The 16,985-nt window shown below is 36.5% G+C and overlaps 1 protein-coding gene across 4 annotated transcripts in view; it reads right to left on the reverse strand.

Moving 5' to 3' along the window:
• Positions 1–16,985, reverse strand: part of UHRF1BP1L (UHRF1 binding protein 1 like) — a 54,374-nt gene that overhangs the window by 34,025 nt on the left and 3,364 nt on the right. For 3 of the 4 annotated variants that reach the window (XM_032689470.1, XM_032689472.1, XM_032689474.1), the window contains exons 2-3: positions 3,188–3,350; positions 1,993–2,031 (exon numbers count right to left, since the gene is read on the reverse strand). In XM_032689470.1, the coding sequence (XP_032545361.1) occupies positions 1,993–2,031; positions 3,188–3,350 (202 nt within the window). Of the gene's footprint in view, positions 1–1,992; positions 2,032–3,187; positions 3,351–12,721; positions 12,869–16,985 lie in introns of all 4 variants that reach the window. The other variant, XM_032689471.1, reaches the window with a different exon arrangement.

Consider the following 16,985-nt stretch of genomic DNA (forward strand, 5'->3'; position numbering starts at 1 on the left):
TCAGACAAAACATAATAAAAACCTTTGTCCTCAGTTTTAGATTTTTCATGATTCAATCTGCCCTAGCTACTAGACTTTATTATTATATTGGGTTAATTGTGCCTGTCTTCATAATCTGCTTGCTTCACAAACATTTTCCTGTACTATTCTTATCCATGAAAACCTAACTACAATTAAAAATCCTAAACTGTCTAATCTGGATTTATTTATACTTCACTATATTTTGATGGTTAAAGGGAAGCATTAGCTGTTAACAGTAAATGTGGACATTTTAAAATTATTTTCTCAGCTGTCTCAGTGATTATCTTGCCTCACAAAACAATAACAGAGGAAAAAACAAGAAAAACCTAATCCCATAGTTTGAGAATGGGGGGGAAACCAAGATTTCTCCTGTTATCCTAACATTGTTGGGTGTTTGACCATTCTTTTTAAGGTTTTAAGAATTTCCTTCACTACATGACTAGTGTAAAGAGCAGTAGGAAGGGCAATGATTCAAGGAGTTCACATACTATAAATAAGAGGTAACGAAGATGCAGATGTATGTCTTTTCTCACTGGTAACTACTGTACTTTGACAGAGTAAAAACTTCTGCATAGCATCCTCAGGGCCCAGATCACTCCTCAAAAGTATCTTGTTCATCATATAAAACCAGAAATTGATTATTACAAAGACAACAGTATGTGCCACTATGTTAACAGACAGATTCTCACAAAGGGCAACTCAGCTCACTGAAAGGACCTTTGGCTAAACAGGTGGGTTCTAGTCACCTCCTAAGCTATGCAAACAGAGGATGCTATTCCAACTTAATTAAACTCCCAGTAGCAAAAATACGCCCCCACGCCCCCCACAAATTAGTGGACATTCAGTGATGTAATGAAGGGCTGAAGTTTGACACTTAGGCCACTGAATTCACTTTCCTTTAGAAATCAAAAGCGGTGTTGTATATTCTACCATTGAAGAAGGAAATGAACTTTTGTTACTAATTTAATGAACTTGTTCAAGGAAACCTTTATGTAAAAAAGGTTACCTTGAAAATTATGTTAGCCTCAAAGATTTCTAATTTAAGTTCAACAGAACAAAGGAAACGATGCCTTGCTACCACAGATCAAAGTGTGTAATCTTTAAGAATAGCACAGCTTAAACCGATTTCCTAATTTGGCAGTTGCATCATAGAGCCAAGAGGTTGAATCATCCCACCTTGGCATTACCAGATTAAGTTCTGGGTGTCAAGAAGAAGCAGTACAGACATTAGTACATTACAACTGGGTCACTAGCAAATGCCGCAAATATTTAAAACAACATGTCTTTTCTAAACCTGATTCAGAACTAAGGAATTACAAGCACATTCAGATATCCACAGCAAGACTGGGAAGCATGACAGTTAAGGGAATATTCACTCTTAAGCAAATACAGCTAAGGAAGTTTAGTCATCATCAAGTACTTCAAATACTACAAAATTCTTAGTGTACTTAAAAATAAAGAACAAAATTAAACAAATACAATAATTACCATTACTTATAATTGTTGTTGAGTTCTATTTACACATTTTACATCCTATTTATATCCAGGCTGAATCCTAAGGTGTTACAGAAGCCCTGTAAATGCCATCTGTATCAAACCTGCTGAGGCTGAGAACATCGGGTAGAGTACAGATGTAGAATAGAGAAGTACTTAGAAAAGACAGCTCCAATAGTCAGGCAGGAACTTTTAAAAGGGATTAATTGGACAAATAACTACCCTTCAGATGAACCCAAATTAACATGTACTGACTGAAAACTTGACAGAAGTAGCTAAGGGTCAAACATTATAGTGATGGCATCCAAGCCACAGATTAAGAAAATAAACATACCAAGAAAGCATAAAGGCATTTTGTCTTGATCTGCTGCTACCCAGAGGACATTAAGGAAAGGCCTACTGATGTTTTAATTATTTCTAGCATCAAGTCAAGAGAACTATATAAATATTTAAGATTCTGCTACACACGGTACTCACCAAAGAGATGGGATGTGTTTTCAATTTTGTCCATGGTATCTGCAAGAGAAAACAGTATTCTAAAGCAAAGCAAATATTTAAAATACAGTGAAATTAAGCATTTGTTTAGAATGCATTTTATATATAAAAATTATATTTCTAACTTTTGAACTTGGAATAATATTACTTTCAAAATATCAAGTTTATCTGAAAATACCATATAGTAATTCTACACACATGCTAGGTCTTAAAAAATCCAGAACTTCCAAATCCACTTATCACTGATCAGAAAAACAGAGGAACAAGATAGAATCTGTCTCTTTAATATTGGTTGTCAAGTATCATAAAAAGTAGCACTTTGTTAATCATTCTGTTCTTTCAAAGGAAAGAAATTCCACATTCCCTTTATTGACCTTCAACTGATTGGGTGCCTGCAACAAGGTGTCAACTTCACTACCTTGAGAAAAATCAGGACAATGTCTCACCAGGGGCAAACAAAAAAACCCACAACAACAACAAAACAAAACAAACCCAAACAAAACAAAACAAACAAAAAAACCCCCACACCACAAAAAAGCCACAAACAAACTTCTCCAAAAGACTGAGGAGATGCCAATGTTTGACCACACTGTAACTTCTGTCAAGAACAAGCCACTGCTTAGTTTCTTACTCCCACATCAGTATAATGTGGGAGGGATGATATACATTGTTTCAATTATTAGCAGCCACACCGACCAAAAAGCAATGTCTACTAGCTTTAGAGTGTTTCCACATTTCCCAAAGACCAGAATCCCTCAGAAAGGTATTTTTGGAAATGAGAACACAACACGAGGGAAGGAAAACAATAAATGGAGAGGAGTAAAGAAAGAACACAGAAAAATGAGAGCAGTAAATATGATACATTAATTACCAAGGACAAATACAAGCTTTTACCTCTACCTGGTTTTCAGAACATGAAAGAAAAAATTCTACTCAGAAAGAAAAAATAATAATTAAAAAAACGCTACTTATTTTCATCATTTCCATATGTATTTCATGTCATCACGTGACAAACAAAAATTAGTACAAAATTATTGCTGGTAACATCCTTGTCTTTAAAATTTTATCAAGCACTTGTCACAATTTTCTATTAATACAAGGTTGCTTGAAAGTTTACAGAGACAGAAGGAAAAGAAACATTTGGTGAAATACCATTCCAGCAAAATAAAATACTCACCCTAATGGATGCTTTATTGCAAAACACCTTGTTTATAGCCAGCCATGTTGGAAGATCCAGCATATTCTGAAGTACCTCTTGATCCAGCTCTAAATTGGTCAGCTGACCTTCCCCCTTTAATGTGCTCAAGTTGATCTTGTCAGGCGACAGATTTTTGGTGAACCTAAAAACAAACACACACCTTAAGTAAACACATATAAAGCAATCAAAGCTGTCCTACCTGTCAGTGACAATTTAACTTAAAGCAGTGGTCTGGGGGTGAGGAAATCATCTTAGATGCAATCATTCTTAGATACAATTTCATCCTAAAAAGAAAATGGTATGATGGAAATGATTTGTTCCTCTAAATTTTTTCATCTCATTAACTCAATTTACAAATACATACGCAAAAATATATTACGAGATATCTTCTAATTTTTGCATCATCCACAATAACAAATCCTTGATCCAAATTATTGAACTACTTATTTTAAGCTATATAAGGTAAAATTGCATCTATTTCAGTCTTCTTTCATTTTTCAAAAGGAGAAAAAAATCCAAAACCTCTGCAGCTCACTGTCATAAACAGTACCTTTCTACACACATTTAGTTAAAATCTTGAAATGAAAAGTTTTATTTACAATATTAATTAGGTTTACTAGATTACATAGATTTTAATAACATAAATTAGAAGTACATATACACATACATAGCAGCATGAGATATATAAAATACTGGGTGAAAACCTGAAAGTTCAATGATATCCATGGGCTGAAAAATGTGACTATTTAAAGGAGTACATACGCAATAAATTTCATTATACCTCAAAGGCAGTATGATTTGCTGATACAATAGAACAATCTATGTGACTGTTTCAAATGGTTCACATCTTTGTGAGACCATGTGACAGAACCCATGGGAAGTTGTCACAGGTTGAGATTGGCCCCCCCTGGGGGGGCCAGTATCCTTGATATGGAGCTGCTGGATAGCTGGGTGGCACTGCTGGTTGTTGGGGATAAGGAGCGTGGACCACTGTAGTGGTAGCAGTGGTGGTCACAACAGGCCGTGGTCTTTGACGTGCTTTGTAAAGACAGCAACAGGAGCAGGTGAGGCACAGAATAATAGTGATGACAATCACTGCACAAACAGTAACTCTTTCCAACAGCAAAACAACCAAGATTACACTGCCAACTGTTTTCGGTGCTGTGATATGATTTTGAGCAGAAGCAAACAACATGAGTGGTGACTGGCTCTCCAGGGAACACTGTCCTGGTACCCAATCACCTCTGAGCCCCCCAGCTTCTCAGGGGGGGCCAATCTCAACCTATGACAGTACTCTACCCCAAAACCAACAGCTGCAGCATTTTATCTACCACAGGGTAAGAACACGATATACTTAACCACACTTTTAATCTGCCATGGAAAATTGTTTCTGCTCACGAATTGAGTCTAATTTTACAAGATTAGGTAATAGAAAATACTACGATTGGCATTATGCTTTGTGACTTTTCCCACCGAAATCTTCTGGTGCTGCCATTCTGCAGTCAGAGACATTAGAATGTCCCTTTAGTAACCGCAAAATACAAAGCTTCCTATCTCAGAAATCATTGAGAAGTCTCATATGACTCAGCTCATTCAAATTTCTAGAAGAAAAAAGCAGCCATTGTGTGTTCACAGTTGCATGATAGTATCTCTCATTCCTGACTTCCTAAATGAGAGTCAACATAAGAATTACAAATTGGTGTTATTTTATAGTCACATTTATAGAGCAAATGCCAAAACATTCTGCCATTACATACACACATACACATACAAGTCTGCTAAGACTCATGTTCTGTGAAAGAAGTCCCCCTCAGAGTTCCCTGTTGCTCTGCCATATCAGAAATGCCACTCAACATGGAGAGAGATCTAAGCATTACCTTGGTCCCAACTGCAGACACAGCACAGAGAAACACAGAGGATCTACAGGAACAGGTTTTCAAACTTCACAGCAAGAAAGACACCAAAATACCATTAAGGAAGAAAGTGCAAAGCCAGTTCTGAGCTACTTCCAATATCCTTCAATCAGACAAAATATGAGCCAGTCTCTCCCAACAGGGAACAGAAGAACAGGGAAAGAAATTTCAAAAAGGACCATCGCTTTTCTATATATATTTTTTAAAAAATTCTTCCAAGAGGGTTGCTTTGAATTTATTTCCTCTCCTGCAGTCAGCAAAAGCAAAAATGCTCAAAGTGCTGCTTCATTCAGAACAGACCGACATAAGAGGCTCTCCACCTATTAAGACCGTACCCTTCACGTCAAGAGTCGCAGAAACAAACTCTCAACAGGTGAGCTGTGAGAAGCTATTTCAGGCATAGGCACCTCTAGTAGGTCTCTTCATTCCACTTCCACAGCTGGAATGCTACTGATGAGCGGATGCTGAGGAGACTGTGGTGTTTCTCCAAAACCCATAGTAACTTCATAATACATGACAACCACATCTGCTTTATCCATCTGCTTTGTCCAGAGCCAATTTTCCACTGAGGATGCCAACACTTTACTCATCTGTGCCAATTCTCTGCTCCTTCTAAATTCATCTGTTCCACAGAATACACTCGTTTGTCTGTTGGATAATTTCAGCTCTTCAGAATTGTTTCATACTGCTTGATATAGTAGGAAAACCTTTTACTTTTATACAGTGGCCTTTGACAGAAAAAAAAACCCAAACAAAACAGAAGTTGGTCTATTTGTTGCAAACACAAGGCAACCATACCTGTTAGTTAGACTTTGTAAGAATTCTGATCTTTGTGCATAAAATTGAAAGCACAGCCAGATGACAAGTACAACAGTGTTTTGAATTAAAAATTTAAAAAGTCCTTAGGGCAACCACTAGTCTTCAAATGGTATTGCTCCAGGATCCCATGGTACACCAGACCAGGACATGCCCCACTGAGCCAATGTGCTTTGACTTTTTCTTCTGGTGTGCTTCACCTTCAGCTAATAGACTCAGGGAGATGTACCACAGACACACTGCTGTGTGTCAACTGCAAGTTCCAGTGAACTTGTCATGAGCTGGAATAATCATCACTGTTACCCATCGAAATTGTTACTCAGATAAAATCTGCAATTTAATATTTTAATATTATTAACTCCTAATTTTTTTATTTAATTAAATGTTAATATTATTCTAAATATTCTGGTGTTGGAGACTTTTTCTAATATTTATTGCTAAGCAAAATCTAAGGAGAAGGCTTTGGAGGCTGGCAAGCTATCTCTGTATCTAAAGAACTACTGTGTCTCTTACTACTGTAACCTACAATGCTTAACTGCTTAAACTTTGAGAACTTATTAGGCTATCATATTTACCACACAATTTTTATGTAAAGCAGAGAGGTGATTCCCATAAAGTTAGTGTAGAATCATGTAATTCTGAATATGAAGTAATTAGAAATCTTTGGTTGTGTCATGATGTTTCACAATTAGAAGTCCTTGATTGGGCAAAACCATTTAAAAAATTTTTATGAGCTTTTCATGTAACTACTCAGAACTAAAAATGTCACCAACTTCATGACATGCACCCACTCTTCTCTCTGACCAGGCACACCCAAACAGCTTCCACACAGCTTGCCATTTGTTTTTTATCCTGGTGTTCATTCCTTAGAATGAGTTAATTACTCCTCAAAAACTGGGTCAAGCTGGGAGCAGAGGGCTTGACAACACAGCCATTTATTTCCCTGCACAACATCCCATGAACTTGTCGCTGATGCTTCTTTTCTAGGAACAGACTAAGTGTTAATATCCACTACTCAGTACAAGAAGTGAATAAAGCAGAACAGAGAAAAGTAAAAGGTAAGGGCAAGAGAAAAGGAAATAAAGGTCATGGTTGAGTTCACCAAAGCTTTCCGTCACCCTGTTTTGCTGTGTCAGTAAGACATCACTGTTACTGAGGCAATACCCACTTGGTTTGCTAATACCACAAGATATCCTTAGCAAAACTGTTTTCATAAATAGTTTCAATTTCACAGACCACCCTTCCTTTCTCAAAACATATTTGAGGTTTGAATTACTATGTGATAGCATGAACTTCAAATACCGTTTTCATACTGCATTCTATAAGTAGAATAGTGCTGCAGATATTTTACTCTAAATGCAACAACCCAGAAATAGGAAGTTACAAATATAACAAGTAGCCTGACATAGCTCCCTTGAGTACATACACACACATGCACTAATTATTACTATGCAGTTATAGATAGATGGTTCAACTTCAATTTACAAAGTACAGAGTAAGAGTGTAGTGAAAAGTGTAAAAGACTGCACGGTAAGAGCAGAGTATTAAGAATCATAGAGCAATATGTTACAATCATTATATTTTGTCAAGACCACAACAGTTCTTTTAATTCTTTTCCTTCTAAAATAACTAAAAATCTACATAGAAGATTCATTTTTTTGCCTGAGGTATTTATTTTCTAAAGGTTTGTTTGTGACACTACAGGCTCAGAGCTCTGAGCAGAGCACTCCACCATACCTGCAGAGAAGACAGCCAAGAAGTGAAAACAGAAATACAAATCAACCAAGAATGAGTAGAGAAGACAGGGGGAAACAATTCCCTGAAGTCACAAGCTTATGGGTTGTATAATGAAGGCCACAGACCACATGAAGCTTACAGCAGCGCTCCATAAAGGTATGGAGTGAATACCAGATGCCTTGTCAAGTTTAACAACAGAAACTCCAACCTCTGGATTTAATAGAAAAATAAGACAAGTTTGGATCACATTTGGACACAGGAATCTCAGCTATTTTGCAAATCTCCTGAACATACAATTGTTTACCCCAGCTCTACCATGTGCCTCCCCTGCTTTTTAAATAAAATTCCCTCAACTATATGATCCTACATGTGTGCTCTAATCATGACAGACTATTAAATCATAATATGCCACATGTTTTGCTCATCTCCTTGTTATGAACTCAAACTGCTTAAAAAAATGTATGATTGAAAACAACAGGCTCTGAAAAAGGGAAACGACCTACCAAGCACTGGCAACTGTATCAATAACAAAACAGCAGAAATGGAACACACAAAGATAACTGGCTTCATTTATTTTACTGTTTCACCTGGATGAATCATGCTATTAGATCACTAAGGAACAGTATATGATTTCTGAAGCAAGAAAAATGGTCTTTTTCAACCTAGTTTCTCAGGAAGATATTTGCTTCCCATGACTCTAGGTAACAGAGAGAAGGAGGCATACTATCACTCTGCTCACTACACCACTTCAAATTTTAAGATTTCAAGTTTAAGTAGAAGAGGAACAAAACTAAGTCTTTGTCAAATTTGCCACACAAACAAAGCATTGGGATCAACAGTGTGTACTGTTATAAGCAAGTTCCTCTCATTCAGTGTAACACCACAAACCAAAGCTGATTTTCAATAAATCTAAATCCCTCCCAGCTTTAAGTAAGAAAAAGAAAAGTTACAGCAAATAGCATGCTGCAGGCAACATAACAATTTCCTCTCTCATATTTTCTCTCCTGTAGCCAAAAGAAATATCAGTGTCTCAGGGAAAAAAATACCACCTGCACATTGTGAGTTCAGGAGTATTGCTATACTTTTTCCCATGGTAGCACTTCATCATTCAAGTCCCAAGTACCAAGATCCTTAGACCTATTTAGAAGGCAGCAAGTTTTACATGAGAAAAAGACAGACTCCCCAGATTAAAATACGACTCTACATACCAGTAACATTACGTACAATGACATTCAGAAGAGTTCTTGGTAGTGTCCCTTCTTGGTCCAAGTATGACAGGACAGAAAGGACGAGATCCTCTACAGTCACGCAGGATTAAAGATTTGGCTGCCACTAAATAAATGGCAGACTGGCTAGGGAGTCTTTACAGATGCAACATATGCTTGACCTGTATTTAAAACGTAAGGTACTAATGAAAATTTTGCAAGGACATGACAGAACTTTGGGGAAAAAAAACCCGCAAATTTAAAAAACCAAACTTCTGTAAAAGATGTCTATTTTAATCCTTAAGACATAAGAAACAAGATTAGAATCAGGCAACTGATATTTTCTCTTGGTATTTCAAAAAACTTCAACCAAAAAGCATCATAAAAGATGCTATAAAAATAAAAAAGAGTAAAGGCTTAGCGTTAGTATTTGTCAGAAGACTGCAAGAGCAACATTATCTCACACCTCATTGTCCAAAGGATATGCAGAAAGCCAAAGGTTCTGAATATATTTAGTAATGCCCTAGAAAAAGCTGGTGAAGTACCAGAAACCTTTGAGTGAATCCTGGCTGTCCTAGGGATGTTCTAATTTTTATGAAGTGCATTAAAGTAGTATTTCCCCCAGCAAAAAAACATTAGCTGTGCTGTATATAAGTTTTGGAATAAAAAACTTTTAGCCCCACAGGCTGAGTTAAAATGTGTAAAAGTTGACAGGTAGCATAAATGTTACATTCATCAAGTCCCCAGAAAACTGTCCTTCTGAGGAACACAAGACAGCAGCAAACGGCTTTGCAGCAACAGCTGACTCATCGCTGATGCAAGATATGGACATCTGAAGATATAATTCATGGAAACTACTGGGTTCCAAGTGAAAGGTACATTTTCAGGCAACAGAGCTGGAAGATAAGAGACAATTGATGAAAAACTGCCTGAGATACATAAAGTATCTGAGTACTTCTATGTATAAAAAAATGAATGGCAAGGAGTACTAAATATGACCACAAAATATGATGGCACGTCCTTATATTGGACACTATTTCCGTTTCTTAAAATATTAATATTTAGAAATAAAAATTACAATTTTTACTATAAAAATTAGCAATTGATGGGGGTTTTTTTAGCACAAAGAGTTAACTGGATGCTCATTTACTTTAATATAAGAACAAAAACACACATGAAACTAATGAGAACACTTTGAATGCAAGCAAAAAGAAACTAATTGCAGAACATCGTAATGCCCATGAGAACATCAGGACAGAACACAGTGCCAAAATCAAAAGCTCAAAAGAATTTTAAAAAAATTAAAACTTAAGGCACTTGTGGTAGGGTTTATAGGGAGAGGCATCACCTTTTATGTTTACAATATAGTAGGATTAATTAGACACACTCTGACACATAAACACTTAAGTTCTTTATTTATGAATATACATTAAGTTGAAAATAAACACTTGTGAGGATAAATTTTATTATTTCTGGACAAAAAATCCTCCCACAAACAGTGGCACTCTCACTTCTGCACCAGGAAGAGAGCATTGCCAGAGCAGCACTGTAAAATCTCACCATAGTGTGAGCCAGTGAGTGAGCAGTATGCAAGGCAAGAGTGGACACAACTCCAGTGGTGTGAGAGGCCATCCTGCAGCCCGTATCCAGAAGTCGTGTGTATCAGCTATGTTGTGTCCTGCATGGATTCCCAAATACCATGCCATTTTCTCCCAAGAAGCCCCTGTCAGAAGATGAACTGCAAGGACTACCCTTCCCTTATTCTGCAAGCTATTGGGAGTCGCAGGGGACTCCTAAGTGACAATACCAACTGCAGAAACTGTACCTCCACCAGACCTTTCAAGTACACCCCTCACCATCTATGATACCCAACTGGCACCTTCTTATAACCTCCAACATCAGTTTGTACAAGAGAAGGGTATCACCCCTTTACCCAAATGCACACAAATGCATGTATGCTCTGTTTAACCACACCTTGAACTTCTGCAGCATTGTCAGGTGTGTGTTTGGTGGCTGAGTGCAAGATGGAGAACCGCCTTGGCCTGTTGGATGCCCAGCATGGATAGGATCTGCATCATCTGCTACGAAGCATCTTGTGAAGGTGCTCACAACCCTCTGTAGCAGGACAGGGCATTCCCCTGTTCACACACCCAGCCTGGACCTACTACTCTCATCTGGTCACGAGTTATTGCACAACAAACAAGTACAAAACACTACCTACACCCCTACAGATTCAGGTGGGACTTTTAAGGCTACTATACAGGACCTAAACCATCTAACACTCATCAGGCTTTTTGAGTTATCATAGTTTAAAGACTGATTTTCCTGGAAAGGAAGACCTCTTATTAGGACTCTGGCTCAACAACCAACCCATACTTGTGTAACACCTCTGGTGCAGTTTAACCCCCCACTCCTCCTTATCTCTCCCATCCAGGTGGAGTGCTGAATAGTACATCTGTTTGCTGACACTTTCCAAGTAATTGCTTCCATTTCATCACAACACAGAAGGACTTCAGCATGGACTTCTAATCCAGGTGACTTCCTAAAGGCATCTTAGTACACTCCTACTTTCTCAAATACTGACATCCCTACCAAGTCTCTTGACAGTATATAAAGCTTCCCCTAGTTAATCTTGTAATAACACATATAGGAAATTATTTTCTTCCTATTTGGAAAAACTGTATTGCTTGCCTTTTGGGTACAGGCAGAACTGAGACAGCTGCTGTCATCAATGATTATTATCTAATTATGTGTCATGCAGCAGATCTGCACAGACACAGCCAAGCCCTGTGCATAAATGAAGAGCTTGCACTGCATGAATGATAATCATCTTGCAAGCAAAATATTGCTCAAGCAATTTATCTTTCATTTATGATATATCCTCACACAGACCAGTATTAGCTTTTGTATTCCATGAGTCTTTTCACATCAAGTATAGAAATGGTCAATATGACCAAACCCAAAGAACTTTTTTCAAACATGTCAATCCTCTACGTGTCAGGCCTTAATGATATGTTGAGGACAAGAAAACATAAAATCCTTAATATATTAAACCACATGTGGCAACGTATATGCAACTTGCACACTGCAGGCAGGTAGAAACCACTTCACATTTTGAGAATTTGCTAATATTTGAAAACTATTAAATTCCACTTAAAATACAACATTCTGTACCTAATGCAAAGAAAAGCCATTTGACAAAAAATAATTTTAGAAATTTAAAATCAAGAAATAATGATAAAGAGTAAAAGCATGACAACATCTGCCCTTTGGAAACTGTATCCTTTATTTATGTGACATTAGGAGGTATCTTTTTTAATGCTAACTGATCAGATCTCACACGAAAATAAGATCTTTTGATAAGACATTAGCTATAAGAACTATTTTAATTTTAAAAAATGAAATAAAATCAGCTGTTTTCTTTTGTAAACTAGGTAAAAAGCTGACCGATCCTTCAAATATATCATTACAGAGGTAATAAACATTGAGTTATGAAAAGGAATTAAGTAGATACAAATGATAAACAGCAAATGGCAAACAGCTGAAAGATACTGAGAAACACCTAGATTACATTTAGAAAATACACATTAAGGTATTTTTATAATGGGATGGCTGATTTACTTTATAAATCACTTTTGCAAATTTAGTTTAGAACTTATAAAAACCCCAAAGAAACCAGAATACATAGCTGCATGGCAAACAATTACTTTTTGCAGAACGTAAGTTACAAAAAGAAGGGAAAATCCAAGTAATATTTTACAGAGCTCATTTCACTCCCAAATTTATATAAATGTATACCACCTCTTACATTTACTCTACAAAGGTGGGAGAGGGGAAGTTACCTGAGGGCAAGGTATTCAGACATAAGGCCCCTACTCCTGGTGAAAGTAAGTGGTCAGTTGCCATGGCTTCTGAGAAGCTGCTGGTACTCATTTTGGTAGTAAGGATATTCACAGCAAACCAATCTCCACCAGAGCCATCTGGGATCGCTGCAGGGAATGGGACACAGGGAACACACAAGGGATCAAGTTCAAAGGGAAAAAGGAGTGATACAATAATGTAAGAGAGTTTTAGCTGAAGATAACTACAGTTACAACAGTTTGTTACACATCATGACATTACAGAACTCAAAAGGAAACAGACCTATGTAAAATACTAGATTCCCATAAGAATATCCCTTGCTGTCTGGTACTGCAATACTGCAGCCCCATTAAATGAACAGCTTATGGAGAAAATTGTAACTATGTAGAAAAGATCTATATAATATAACCAAGTGGTTTCAGAGATATATTTTCAGTAAGTACATTTGGAAGATGAGAAGGAAGATAGCCCAGAGATGCAGCATAAGAGGGTTTTATTTTATTTTTAAATGAGATGCAACTTCTCAGTTTTGTTTTGCCTATCCTAAGATTTCTCATCCCACGTTATTTGTTCCTATTCACAGTGTCTCAACCTCAGTTATTCAAAATTCACACTAAGAAACCTCATCTTACAGGGACTTCTGGAGTTTTTTTTGTATTTGGGGTGGCGTTACAAAAACCTGCACATATTTGACATTCTGATTTTGCAGGCTACGAAATTTTAGCAAATATGTTTCTCAAAAAAAAAAAAAAGTTTTCTGTTAACTGTCTTCACTTTGAAGAGATGCCTCAGCCTAAATATAATTAATTCCAACACTTTTGGGTGCAATAACATCCAAGCATTTGGACAGTGCCCTTGGTAGGCAGTTTGCTGGGATACTTGAACAGCATTTAAGAGATTTATCACTAAAGTGAATTACACACACTTAGCTACAAATTATTATTTTTCTCAGGTTTCCAGATCTCCAGTAATGGGAGAAACTACAACATGAAAACTGCCCTAGAAGTAAGCAACCACATAACTTTCACATTCCTGGGTAGCTGTATCCCAAGGTTGCTTCTTAACAGAAGCAGCAAACAACTCTGAGGAAAAAAAAGCTCTGGTAATCTCAAGCTATATGGTAAAGCTGCATGGCAGACCTGCCACGAAATCCATGCTGGGGACATGCTTCCTACAGCAAGGCTCATACATCCACTCCGGGGAGGCTGGAAGTACCAAAAGCCACAGCCTGAGCTGGAGCTCTTTCCTCTCCTGTTTTTTCTCATGAAAAAAAGAGACAATGAAGAGATTTGAATCCTGGTTAGCCCCAGCTCCACAAAGGTATACAGAACTCCCACATAAGTTCCTGGATTGAGAAACCTGGGTTGCCTTGCAAGAAGCCAAACCTGAGATATGTTAAGCAGTTACTTGTTAGCAGTTATTCTCATGATTTGCAAAAAATCTGTGAAATAAATCACTTCATGTAGGCCTTTATAAATCCATTAATGTTTCAACAGAAATTATCTAATCTCCTCTATCCAATCTGCTTGTAGGAAAAAAAAAGCAAAAAATAAAACAAGACACTTTAACAAGTACATCTCACTCTGGAAGTTTAGTACGTAATTTTATCTTCCTTTGATATTAAAAAAAAAAAAAAAAAACAAAACCAAAAACAAACGCACCAAGGCTTTGGCAGGAGAAATAACACATTTCAAAAAAATGTAACTGTGAGCTTTGTTTTGATTCTTACATATTCAATAATCACTTGAACTTAAGAGACAATTTTATTCCTCACAGGTTTATTCAAATATCTTTTTTTTCCTTGAGAATGCTTCATACTACCATGTCAGCTACTTGAATACAGTGATCTTCAACATTATTTTTGATGTGAAACTTATTTCCCACTAAAACTATTCTGAGAATTGTTTAAAAAAAAAGATTACAGACATGTAAAATGCTGCTGATTAATTCCGCTGATTGTGCAAATGTACTAATTTTTATTATGTATATACAGGAGTTTTCCAACTTCAACAAAGCTTCAACAGAACTTTAGTTGTACAAATACAATGTCTGTAGACTCAGCATCCAGATTTATAATACATTTGCAAAAATAATCTAAAACAAACTGAAAAGTAGAAGTCAAATACTGAAAGCTTGAGATCTATCTGAGATGTAACAAAAGATTCAGTATCAACTCTTAATAAATGTAATGATTAAGAATTCTACCAGAAAATACATTATTGCCTGTTTATCTCCAAAATACCTTCATAATTTCATAGAGCACCATGGCAATTTCAGTTTGGATTATGGAAGATATTCTGTCACAGAAGCTTAAAATGCAATATGATGCATGAAGCTACCAACAAAAACAGAAGAAAGTGAAAGTTTTCTATTTCTCTTGGAAAAAAAAAAACATTTACTGATTCCTTTATGCTCATCAAAACATTACCAACACATTCACACAGACAAAACTGTTGGTATGAAATCTCCACTTAAATACTAATAGTATTGAATTTCAAACATATGGGAATTTAAGAGATACAGGATAATAATGAAACTTTAAATTGCTCTTCCTCCTTGTTCTCTTCTGCTGTCTCAAGCAGTTCTGCTTTACCACCTGTTGTTTTTCAGGCTTGTTCTTTCATTAAGTGCAGCACTTGTTTAAGACAGACATAATGCTAACACTCTCCATAAGCATTCAGATTCAATACAGATTCATTCAGGACAACATAGGTTGTTATGCCTACATTGTGTTCTGCAATTTTCCCACATACTACACAAGCCAGTAAACTCAGTCACGTAGAATACACTCTGTAAAATCAGTACAAGCAAAGAGAGAAGCAGTAAAGTACACATTTTGTGTTCTTTGGCTGCTAAATGAAGCAGATAACTTCCACAAAACTAAAGTGACATAGAGGTGGAATACACAAAACTGAAAATAAGCAAAAAACCCCTCTTATTTTGCTACTAGCAGAAGCTTCAGAGTTCATCCAAACAATTTCGGTAATTTACTTACAGGAAGGAATTCTAGCCAAATACATTCTACATTCTAGCCAAATAAAGGTGTTACACTGGTATATTCTAAAAGGAGTCACCTCAGATCTCTTGAAATGGCAACATCCCTCACCAATCAGGCATGTCTTACTGGTAAAAAAGCAGGGAAATATGCAGGGCAAATATTTAGGTAAGACATATATCAGCAGAGTTGTACCAAATCATGTAGGATATCACTGCTTATATCAGGATCAGATGATCCTGATATCCACATAATTAGTATGCTATTCTTTGTAGACCCAACATTCATATGAGCTTTACAATGATTTCCCGACTATGAAGTGAAAACAATTGTCACAAAATCCATGCAACTTTTTTCTATTGAATCTTAGTATGCTCACATCCTTTGCTTCAGGTGAGCAAAAGCAAAGGTCTAAGTTCACACAGAACATTAACTAATGACACAACTGAAAACAATTTGGGTTTCTGCCATACCAAAGAGTTTTAAAGGTCCTACTGTTTTCTTTGTGAAAATAGCAAATAAGACACAAAGAAAGAATGTCATTTTAAGTTGAACTATGTGCTATCATTGATAAACTTAAGAGTTAATATCTAATTGAGATGAAGAATGTCATATTCAGTGAGGCTACTTAACATAGAGGCAAAGTCTGTAAACTGAACTCCATGGTTCTTAGACATATTTTGATAAACAAAACTGTTTTTCACAGAAAGGCATGGATAAACATGGGTAATGCAGATACACAGAACACTCAGACTGCTCATTAACTAGAGAGTAAATTTCAGTGATACTAAAAGTCAAAACCAAAAAAACACTTGAAAATACCCTCATACAAGTCTGTATTAATAAGACCTGATCTCTGTCTCTATCTTGGATACACACAACTCAATATTCAAAGCCCTAACATAGAAATAATCCCCTTATAAACACAGACATAATAGTATAATAATAGTAGTATAATAATAATAGTATAATAGTAACACCACAGTGAGCTTGTGTAGGGCAATCTAGATTCCTATTAGAAATCTTTAACACCATTGTTTCATACAGTTGTCCACAAAGTCTAACTGAGGAAAAAAGAAGGAATGCTGAAGGATACCTGCTATCATCATAACAGATGATATCATCATAACAGAAAAACCTGCAAGAACAGGTGCTGAAATCTCTCATCCATTGAAAATATGTAACAGCATACATGAAGATTCAACACAAGTTTCAGTTCACTGGGAACTCCTCACAGAAAGAGTAAGTGA

Source organism: Chiroxiphia lanceolata, chromosome 5 (assembly GCF_009829145.1).
Source record: "Chiroxiphia lanceolata isolate bChiLan1 chromosome 5, bChiLan1.pri, whole genome shotgun sequence".
Lineage (NCBI taxonomy): Eukaryota > Metazoa > Chordata > Aves > Passeriformes > Pipridae > Chiroxiphia > Chiroxiphia lanceolata.